We start from the raw sequence: 11,065 nt of genomic DNA, 5'->3' as shown, positions 1-11,065 counted from the left end.
GGCTTAACCTTGATAATAATAATGAGGGGATAACATCATAGGCCTAACTGATTTTTAGGAACTATCTGTCGTTTTCGAACAATATTGTTCCCAACTCCCCTCCGATTGTCCCGTCCCCTTCCCCTTATCTCGCCATCCAATCTAATTTTTATACTATTAATGTTACCCATCCACCCACCCCCACACCTTCTATTCCCTCAGCAGTGGTCAATACAACTGTGCTTCGCCGCCGCACCCACGGTGAAGTAAATAGTGAAACTGCAGTCCAACGCGATCGTATCTTATCTGAATTGTTGGCTAGAATTGTGGGCTGGCTTGTTGTTGGCTGGCTTATTGTTGGCTAACTTGACTCAAGTTTCGCTCGAAGATCCGAACGTACTGACCGTCTGTTGACTGGTTTCTTGTCTTCAAGACCGTTCCACACCGATCATGGCGGGCAATAAGGTTGGTTTGCAAGATATTCTGCTAACTACTCTGGTGGTGACACCTTCTCTTGGTCTAGCCTAGCCTAGGCCTAGTTAGTTACACCTATTTTCTAGGCCTTATTTTATAAAAGCCTAGGCTAGGCCTAGGCGGCAGGCCTCTTCACATGCATTGCTGTTTTATTATTATGATTATTAAACGCATCAGTGCGCTTACACAGAGCTAGGTAGGCTAGCCTAGTACTATAAGATTTTTTGGTTTAGATAGTAGGTAGCTCTGGTCCATCAAACATACATGCCAACACTCCTAATTTGATCAGGAGACTCCTGATTTGAGACTTGTCTCCTGACTGAAAATCGTTCTCCAGATTTTTCCCCAGCGTCTGATTTCTTAATCACTGACACTAGGCCTGGCCCCTGCCTATATAATAATAGTCGAATATAGGCTAGCCTACTATGGCCTAGACCCTAATGTAGGCCTAGATTTTGCAAACTAATAGTAGGCCTAATTAGTTACATAACCAAATCGATCATTTTTGCTCCCTAAACAGAAAGAATCAGGAACTTCTTCCCAGACCCCCACCTAATGAGAAAGGGAAACCCATCTCCCAAACTTACCCCCGGCTTGGCCTCACACCCTCATTTGGCACGTAACGCCTTTGCCTTTTTATCCTAACAGTCTATGAGGAAATATCCATCTTATTTTTTTTTCTCCTGATTTTTATTTTCTCAAATGTTGGCATCTATGATCAAACATAAGGTACGCTATTGTATGTTCCCACGCACGGCATTCAGAGAACATATGTCAGTTATATTGTTTGTGGCATTATGGCAACCGCATGCAATTTGTTGAGTAATGATCTTTAAATATTAAAAGGTGCCATTCATTATGGAAATGGTTATTTAGTCTGATATGTCATAGTAATAGAGATGGAAGTCTAGAGCCCCATTCCTGGCAAGATTTCATTAAAAAAAGAATTCTTTGAAAAAAAAAGCATATATGCTTTTTTTTTTTTTTTTTTCATACCTCTTATACACATCTAGATGTGTATAAATGCATTAGTCTATGCATTACTCTTACTATAAACCATGGAAAAATGTTGGCATCAATTTTAGTTTTACGCAAAAGGGTTTAAAAAAAGAAGAGAATTATAGACTACCATGGAAAAATGTTGGCATAAATTTTAGTTTTACGTAAAAGGATAAAAAAAAGAGAAATATAGATTATCTCGTAAGAGATTACCATCTTCTCGACATCTTCAAATTCAAAGGTAAATTAAAGGTAAAGGTAAAAGGCAAATTCAGAAATTGTAGATTGAATCCGCTGAAATGCACTCGCTTTTGTGTACTTCATACAAGTGAGAAATATAGACTATCTCATAGGAGATTACTATTTTCTTGACAACATCTGCGTTACTGGGCAAAGTCGAGCGTCAGAGGTAGGCAGGGTACTATAATTTTGTTACGAACCTGCATTCTAATATCTTCTTATTTATTTTTTTTATCTCACCCACCAATGCCATGAACTCTCATGATAAGATATTTAATTCATCCCACAATTAATTGAGGTAAGGTTAGGCCCAGCTTAGCAGTGTTGCTAGGCTGTTGTTTCTGGTGCCTACTATATTTCTTCGCAGACCTATCGCAAAATCAAACATAAGTTTATTTGCATTTGTGTGGAACAAAATAAAAATTAAATTAGCGGGTGTGAAAAAAAATAGGTGCCCCAACCAGGATTCGAACCCGCAACCTTCTGCTGACTATGAAGTAGATAAATCTTGGATTATTTTGTATTGTGTTTTTATAGTGCTTTCGAGACTCAATATTCACACAAGAAAGAAAGTTAAACATTTGTGTACATACAGTAAAATAGGTTCAGTTTAAGAAATATTACATACTAGTAATCATATTATATTCGATTCTTTCAAATATGAATAATTTTATCTTGATAGACATTTTACATTAGTAAAGAAGATTTTAAATATGGAGAATTGGATCGAGAGGTGCAGAGAAAACAGGTAAATTTAAAAAAAATAAAATTCAACATGATGTTTTTATTGTACTACAAACTAAAGTATACAGTATTTTAAAATTAATTGAATAAAATCCAAAATCACAAACTGTTTACAGTGGTGGATTCAAGGGGAAGGTACAAGCTAGCCTCCCTCCTAAATTTTTTTAAATAAAAAAAAAAATGGTTAAAAAATGAATATTTATAAATAAATTTAGGGTGAGAGTGCCATTTCTGGTCATCTAGAGGTGCCATAATCATATATTTTCTGACCCCAGCCCCAACCATGCTGGGGCTAAGGTGGTGTAAGCCTTCTGTCTGTAAAAGTCCCTCAATGGACCCCCTCTATTTAGAATTCCTGCATTTATAACATTCAAACCAATTACTACGTGACTTACTTTGTTGGCTGGAGCATGGTTTTCCAACAGTATTTGATTAGAAATTTAAGTTTGACCATTGACTTATCGCAGTGGTTATTATTTTCCATAATATTTTTATTATATGTCATGATTGAAAAATATAATAGGAGGGCCATTTCTCAGTTTTTAAGAAGTTGCTGATGTTGATAATTTTGTATTTGTCATAAAATAATTATTTAATGAAAAATTGCTTTCCTCCTTGGCAATTACATTACATTTTTTTTTTTATAGATACCAGATTAAGAATTAATTTCAGTTTTTGAATATACTGTAGTTCTATATACATGAAAACATATATCAACAGTTTAGTCTTTTTCATAGGATGACCATATTTTTTTTTGCCTAGATCCACACAATTTGCATGGCAATCAAGGAAGGCATTGGAAAAGAGTTGAACATAGAATTTACTATTGAGCGCAATGGAACACTCCGATTTTCTCTGTTTGGTCCTCTCAATCTCATTGAAAAAGGTATTGCTGTAATCCAAAGGCGACTGAGAAAGGTAATAATTTTGTTTATATATAATTTGTTTTCTAATAATAGCCCTTTGATGTGGCTACCTCCTGCAGCCCAATCTGAACATACTCAAAACAATCTGGTTTGGTTTATACACCAATAATCAATCTATGATGAAAATGCTGACTACAAGAGAGCAGGGAGATTCAACACTAACACACACACACTGCCACTTGAGATTCCTACTCTATTTTGTATGGTATTCAGTCATTATGAACAATGTAAATCAAAATACAAAAATGTTGTTTTAATGATCAATTAATTATTAAAAACACAACAACAGTAACATAAAAACCAACATATTTAGGTCTCAGACTCAATGGGGGGGGGGGCCCGGGGGGGGGGGGGGGGGGATGCACTGTCTACGACACAGACCTAATGCATCTGTACTTACCTCACAGTCCTACCAAAATTCAATTTGCGAATTACATTTGTAGTTTCCAAAAAAACTTATTAATCCCTGAAACTTTTACTTTTCATTTAGTATGTCAATTGTTATCGATTTTTAAGAATCCTTTTAATTTCACGTTTTGTACATTGCTTTGTTACTGTTTATATTATTTGTTTTAAATATTGTCTTTATGAACACGCCGTCATTATGCTATGTATGGAAAGGCGTAGTTTTTGTCAAATAAAGTATTATTATTATTTAGGATGGTTTGCAAAAGAAAGGTGACCTCCCTGATGGCATTCAACCTTTGACACTTGACAATCTCAAGCTGCACAACAAGAGCTTGGAGTCGCGGCGTCAATTTTCTTGCAGCCCCTGTAAAGAAACATGGTGGCGCTGGGTTCCTGCTCATAAACCAGTTTCACGGTAGGATAAAAGTTTCAATAAGCATTTTGTGCCATCAAGTTATCAAATTTGAGGGTGCACTGTAAGTAACGTAATTGTTACAACTAGATTTGAAATGCAATATGTGGTGTAAAGGCGGAGAATGTATCCATGCCACCAGAGAATGTGACCTCCTAACTTGGCTGCACAACATGGTCAGGTGTCACTCGGTTAAAATAAGTTTTTCTCAGTTCAGTAGTGGAATTTTTAGTGATGGGACGCAGGTGAGACATTAGCTAGCCCAGAGCTGGTGGTAGCAGCATTTAAACTAGCCTAATACACTTAATGAAGTCAATTGCATTTCTAGTGCTATCATTTTATTTTACTGTAGATCTTGGTTATTCATGGAGACCTCACTATTTTGCACCTATAAATCAAACTTATTGTTATTTATTGTATTTGAGTATTGCAACTGAGAAGAGCTGGCATTTAACTATTGAAGAGGGGAGATAATTATAGTATACAATTTTTATCATCTTAAATTAATTTTGACTGTTATTTATTATTTGCAGATGCTTCAAATGTAAAGTCAGATATGATGCACTCGTTGTTGACGATGAATATGGTAAAGGGACTTATCGCTGCAGCTGTGGTAACATCTTCACTGGGAAAGCGAGATACAGTGTAGGAGCCAAGTGTAGTAGATGTCAGGAAATGGTATGTTCATTATAATTATAATCAATAAATTAACAGAGGGTGAAAATAAACCAAGTAACACATTCTGAGAATTACAAATGTCTTTATTTTAATGTATCCAGGTGTTTAACATATCAAGGTGATCAGTGTATCCAGTTGTTTAATGTATTTATGTGTTTGCACCTGAAATCTCCTTGATCAGTTATGATGAAAGCATCATATTATTCCACATGATTTGTTAAGACAACACTTCTATTCTTATGTCCATAGGTTTATCCATTTGAAATTGGCCCGTTAAGAGAAGGTCAGCGTCGTAGCAGACACGGCCACTCATGCGAGAGATGTGAACACGGACGTATATACCCATGTCCTGCATTCCCTGACCCTCAGAGGGTAGCACTTGGGAGTCAACCCCATGAAAGTACTGGTTCCACATGCTCAACATTCCTGACACAACAAACAGCATCTGAATACTTTGAACCAATTGACTAAACAAGGCAACTGGTCCAGAGCAATTACAAGCAGTGCCAAACGGTTATAAACAGTCCTAAGCTATCATGAGCATTTAAAAATAATACCAATCCATCATGAGCAATCCTGAGTATTCACAGTCTATAAAGAGTCCTGAAGAGTCCCAATTCCTGAGCAAGTTGTGCAGAGAAATCTTTTGTGAGTATGAGAATTTGCGAGTAGTCGCTAGTGTCTTAAAACTTTATATTTTCCTGGATCTATACCAAATCATAATTTCCAAATATTAAAAGTACTGTAGAAAAAAATTATATTTTAATTGTGAATTCAGTACTTTTATTTTTAACAGAATTTTCAACAAGGAATATATATTTTATCTTGTAGCAGACCAGTTCTTCTAGATTTAACCTTTCCATTTATACTGTACAAGTAAGAAAATTGTTAAAAAGGTTTTAAATTAAAGTAATTTCAATCCTTATATGTTGCAACTGCACATGCTCAAGATGTATAGCTAAATCTAAACAATTCCTTATTGTTTTTATCAAAAGATCTTTGGACTTTGAATTGATTTATTTTTAAAATTCATTTGAAGACCTTGTTGTATTTTACTTTTTGGTTTGCTATTACCGTATGTTCGTATGTATTACTACCAAGTTTCATCAATTTTGCTAGGTTGTTTGTTTAAAATCAGTGCTAATTTCTCAAGATTTATGGTATTACATTAACTCAAGTTTTTTCTAAAGTGAGAGATCACGCTTGTCTCTTTCACACTTTACTATAGTAAAATGTTTTAATATATTTTGATGGATTTATTTAGGTTTGAAATTATAGATGGTTGCCTTGTATGTAGTTATTTGTTAAAAATCCTTCTCGAATACCTAATTCACATGTACGGTATACGAAAAATTGTAACAATTTTATTTTCCCAAATTTTGCCTTTTGGAAAATTGTTTTAACACCTACTTTCTTCAACCATGTAGGCCTAATACCCATGTAAAATTAGCACAGCTAACAATTTTACATATAACTAGACTTACTATGTCTGTAAAACAGAACATGGGCTTTTCCACATTGCCAAAATTATTTAAAAAATCATTAAAAAAGTATTTAAAAAATACATGAAAAATAAACTCATACTAAAGAAAATTATGAAGTAAAAAAAAAATAAGCATGAAAACAAACTTGACGTCAGACTATGGCTGCAGTGGTAATAGAGTTCTTATCATTACGCTAAGAACCTGAGCCTGTGGAAATCATTGCATTTTTAGTTTGTCGTACCTTGCATTGTAAGTCATGGACGAAAATTGTTAATGCATTTTACAGTAATTTTGTGTTAAACACAGCTGTAGCTAGTTTGAAATGCTTTAGGAAATACAAATTGCATTAACATGTAGAACGACACATCTTGATGGTCTTTGCTTGGACAAAGTTTGAAGATCATCTAAGCATGAAAGATGACCAAAGTGCCGGTCAGAAAACTCTGCAAAAACATAGGAAAACGATAGAAGAAAAAAAAAAAAAATAATAATAATGACTTTTCCTGCTAATGCAGGAAAAGCCAATAAAATCTTTTTTCTGATGTACTTTCACCACAACATTCTCAACATTCAGTTTAGAAATGTGGTTAGTAGTATTAGAGCAAATATAAAAAATATTTAAAAAAAGTAATTTTAGGTGTAAAGAATCACGTTTTAGCGTTAAGTATAATACAAGAACGTGAAAGATAAAATTGTGTATGGCGATATAAATTACTAGGTGTGGTCTCATAGTTTACCAATCTCTTACTACTGAATATTCTATGTTATGCTAATTGTGGTTAGGAATATTCTACACTTTAATAATTTGAAGCAAAAATTGTAGTTTTATTTTATTAAATATTAGTAGACACTTGTCACATAATTCAATTTAAGATATAAAATGTTTTAGCATGACTATTATTAGTATTAGATGTTTATGCATATTAATCTATTTTTGCAATATTTGTAAGTGCCTTCTGATTTTAATTTCAACACTTCTCCCGTGACACCCCTGTTGATTTATATGCTGCTCCTGGCCTGCTGATTTATTTTAAACTTATTGTTCTGAGAATTTATTGTATACTTGTAGTATTATACTTGTAGTATTTGGTTCACTGACAGCATTCTTCCCTCAAGAACCGCTTTGCAAAAAGCAACAACAATCTTTGACAAGAATAAAAAAAATATTTTTTTACTGTAAATTATATGGGGGTCACAGAATCATCAGTAGTTATTTTGTGATGAAGGAAGAAATCTTCCCAGACCCTGAAATTAATTAAGATTTAAGCAATGTTCTATGCTGCTGACCTATTATGTTATATCATCAGTATCACAATTAAATTGTGTTTGTATTAAAAACAATATGAAATATTATTTGAAATAAAAAAACAGAAGTGTATTTTAAAGATTGCTCTATATTATATAATTATTAAAAACTGTTAGCTGTAGATTTTCAGGGAATTACCATTTTAAATGTACATAATTTATCAATGAAGATTGAAAATAATAGCATTCAAAATGCTTAGAAAAATGTCTGGAAATCCACAGCATTGGAGTTGGTATATAAATAAACTGTAATTGATGTAAACTGAAATAAATATTATTTGAATGTAGAAATGTATTTCGATTTATTTTGTTGAATATAATCATATAAAAGATATGGCAGCCATCATGGACTCCATACTTGAATTCATTAAATATCATTCAATTATCTCAAAATATTGTCTTGACTATAAAAATAAAATTACAGTATTACCACAGTTTCCATAAGACAAAAAAACTTAATTCATAGACAATATCAATACATTTGGTTAAACATTCTAGCATTTTGTTGTTACTTTCACAATTTGAAAAATTTGGATTGAAAATTGTTGGAACCCCCCAATCCTGGTATTGCTGGCACTAAATTACCAAATTTGGAAGGCTCACATTTGAACACTGTTGTAGAGAATATAATAAAAATTAGCTATTCTTAGGCCTATGTGAAGTCTTTTCAATTGGGTTTTTATTTATGAATTGCTATCTCTTTCCATTCCACTATTTATTTTGGTATTTTTACTATAGCCTAGGCAGTTAATTCAACGATATATTTTTTTTTATTCTGCTGCACTCTACATGAACTCATGAATATACTAGCAAGTTTATTGAAATGGACTACAGATAATACGAAGATACAGATTATAATAATATATATATAATATATATATATATAAATTATAATAATAATAATTAAGGTTAATTTGATAGGAATTCTAGATGGTTTTTTAAACAACTCATTTAAATTAAAGTAATCATAACACTGAAGAACAGCAAAATTATTATATTTATACAGTATAGATTATTTCTGTTTCATATCTGAATTTGATCTATGTAGATTCTATATTTTCCATAGAAATAAAAAAAAAAAAAACAGTATCCTATGTTTTCGCATACACTGTAGTTTTAAAAAGAACTGATGTGTTAAGAATATCTCCTGAAATGAATAGCAAGGCCGTAGCCAGGATTTGTAAATGAGGGTTCGATTTTTTCAGAAAAGGGCGAATTTTAGTAATTATATTATGTAAAATAGTTGATGGAGAAATATGCATGCAAAATTCAAATTTGACAAGCAAAAAAAAAACCAACAACAACATTATACTTTTTTAGACTCGTTCTTATTTCTTATAGACCAGCTGCCTTTTTTAATTTAAATATCATTCAATTATCTCAAAATATTGTCTTGACTATAAAAATAAAATTACAGTATTACCACAGTTTCCATAAGGCCTATGTGAAGTCTTTTCAATTGGGTTTTTATTTATGAATCGCTATCTCTTTCCATTCCACTATTTATTTTGGTATTTTTACTATAGCTTAGGCAGTTAATTCAACGATATATTTTTTTTTATTCTGCTGCACTCTACATGAACTCATGAATATACTAGCGAGTTTATTGAAATGGACTACAGATAATACGAAGATACAGATTATAATAATATATAATATATATATAAATAATAATAATAATAATTAAGGTTAGTTTGATAGGAATTCTAGATGCTGTACCAAATTCAACTTAATACCATCAGTAATAAAACTATGGTTTTTTAAACAACTCATTTAAATTAAAGTAATCATAACACTGAAGAACAGCAAAATTATTATATTTATAGAGTATAGATTATTTCTATTTCTGTTTCATATCTGAATTTGATCTATGTAGATTCTATATTTGTCATAGAAATAAAAAAAAAAAAAACCAGTATCCTATGTTTTCGCATACACTGTAGTTTTAAAAAGAACATTCTTCCCTCAAGAACCGCTTTGCAAAAAGCAACAACAATCTTTGACAAGAATAAAAAAAATATTTTTTTACTGTAAATTATATGGGGGTCACAGAATCATCAGTAGTTATTTTGTGATGAAGGAAGAAATCTTCCCAGACCCTGAAATTAATTAAGATTTAAGCAATGTTCTATGCTGCTGACCTATTATGTTATATCATCAGTATCACAATTAAATTGTGTTTGTATTAAAAACAATATGAAATATTGTTTGAAATAAAAAAACAGAAGTGTATTTTAAAGATTGCTCTATATTATATAATTATTAAAAACTGTTAGCTGTAGATTTTCAGGGAATTACCATTTTAAATGTACATAATTTATCAATGAAGATTGAAAATAATAGCATTCAAAATGCTTAGAAAAATGTCTGGAAATCCACAGCATTGGAGTTGGTATATAAATAAACTGTAATTGATGTAAACTGAAATAAATATTATTTGAATGTAGAAATGTATTTCGATTTATTTTGTTGAATATAATCATATAAAAGATATGGCAGCCATCATGGACTCCATACTTGAATTCATTAAATATCATTCAATTATCTCAAAATATTGTCTTGACTATAAAAATAAAATTACAGTATTACCACAGTTTCCCTTAGGCCTATGTGAAGTCTTTTCAATTGGGTTTTTATTTATGAATTGCTATCTCTTTCCATTCCACTATTTATTTTGGTATTTTTATGGAGAAACAAAAAAAAAACCAACAACAACATTATACTTTTTTAGACTCGTTCTTATTTCTTATAGACCAGCTGCCTTTTTTAATTTATTCTAGGAGTTTTCACCAATGACAGTTGTTACGAAGTATTATTTTTCATTACCTTGATCCTTAGATTCCCAGAAATGCTACTCTAGAAATTTTTACATACACTTTCAAAAGGGCACCTCTTCAATGGTGAATGTAGAGGAAATAAAAAATAACAAGTAGTCTTGAGATTATCTTTGCAGAAATTTGTGTGTACAGTAACTGGTCATGCTACATATTTTTTTAACAAATTCTCCACCTCCGCTTTAAGACATAATGATTATGGTTGATATTTATTTGGACAAATGATAAATGTGCATACATTTGTAAACAATAATTATGATTGTATACAAACATTACTACTGTATGTGTTTACCATGGTAATACTTAAGATTAAAATAGAATGTAAAAGTTGAATCTTCAAGCAAGCTTGATTTCCATAAGTTCTTCAAATTCAACAGCTGAAACAGATAGAAAATGACTGCATTTATACAGTAAACAGAAACAAAAAGAAAAGAGGAAGAACAACTAAAAGAACAGGAAACAAAACTCAGCAGAATTGAAAGAAAGAACTTCAGAATTACCAAATATGAAACAAATTATTATCATGACAAGCAATACTAAGAAAAGGTGGCATATCTAGGAGTCTTGAAATGGAGATTGGGG

The 11,065-nt window shown here is 31.8% G+C and overlaps 3 protein-coding genes across 11 annotated transcripts in view; 2 read left to right on the top strand and 1 right to left on the bottom strand.

Annotated features, from left to right (window-relative positions):
• LOC117124285 (shiftless antiviral inhibitor of ribosomal frameshifting protein homolog) overlaps positions 1 to 7,941 on the top strand; it is a 26,484-nt gene extending 18,543 nt beyond the window's left edge. Inside the window, exon 7 of the mRNA XM_033270465.1 lies at positions 5,418 to 7,941. The gene's annotated coding sequence lies outside the window, so the exon portion shown is untranslated. The remainder of the gene's footprint in view (positions 1 to 5,417) is intronic.
• Positions 308 to 7,936, top strand: LOC117124286 (shiftless antiviral inhibitor of ribosomal frameshifting protein homolog). The gene is made up of 6 exons (XM_033270467.1): positions 308 to 444; positions 2,375 to 2,440; positions 3,199 to 3,354; positions 4,022 to 4,185; positions 4,716 to 4,860; positions 5,110 to 7,936. Exons 1-6 carry the CDS (start codon positions 430 to 432, stop codon positions 5,329 to 5,331), a joined length of 768 nt encoding a protein of 255 aa, XP_033126358.1. The 5' UTR covers positions 308 to 429; the 3' UTR covers positions 5,332 to 7,936.
• Positions 7,942 to 10,248: 2,307 nt separating the features above from the next.
• LOC117124283 (CUB and sushi domain-containing protein 3-like) overlaps positions 10,249 to 11,065 on the bottom strand; it is a 49,407-nt gene continuing 48,590 nt past the window's right edge. For all 9 annotated transcript variants that reach the window (XM_033270456.1, XM_033270457.1, XM_033270460.1 and 6 more), the window contains one exon: positions 10,249 to 10,860. The gene's annotated coding sequence lies outside the window, so the exon portion shown is untranslated. The remainder of the gene's footprint in view (positions 10,861 to 11,065) is intronic.

This window comes from Anneissia japonica, unplaced genomic scaffold (genome assembly GCF_011630105.1).
Source record: "Anneissia japonica isolate Jap-2015-1 unplaced genomic scaffold, ASM1163010v1 scaffold288012_len1326614_cov192, whole genome shotgun sequence".
Classification (NCBI taxonomy): Eukaryota; Metazoa; Echinodermata; class Crinoidea; order Comatulida; family Comatulidae; genus Anneissia; species Anneissia japonica.
The sequence above is the reverse complement of the archived record's forward strand: the minus strand, read 5'-3'. Positions and strand labels throughout refer to the sequence as shown.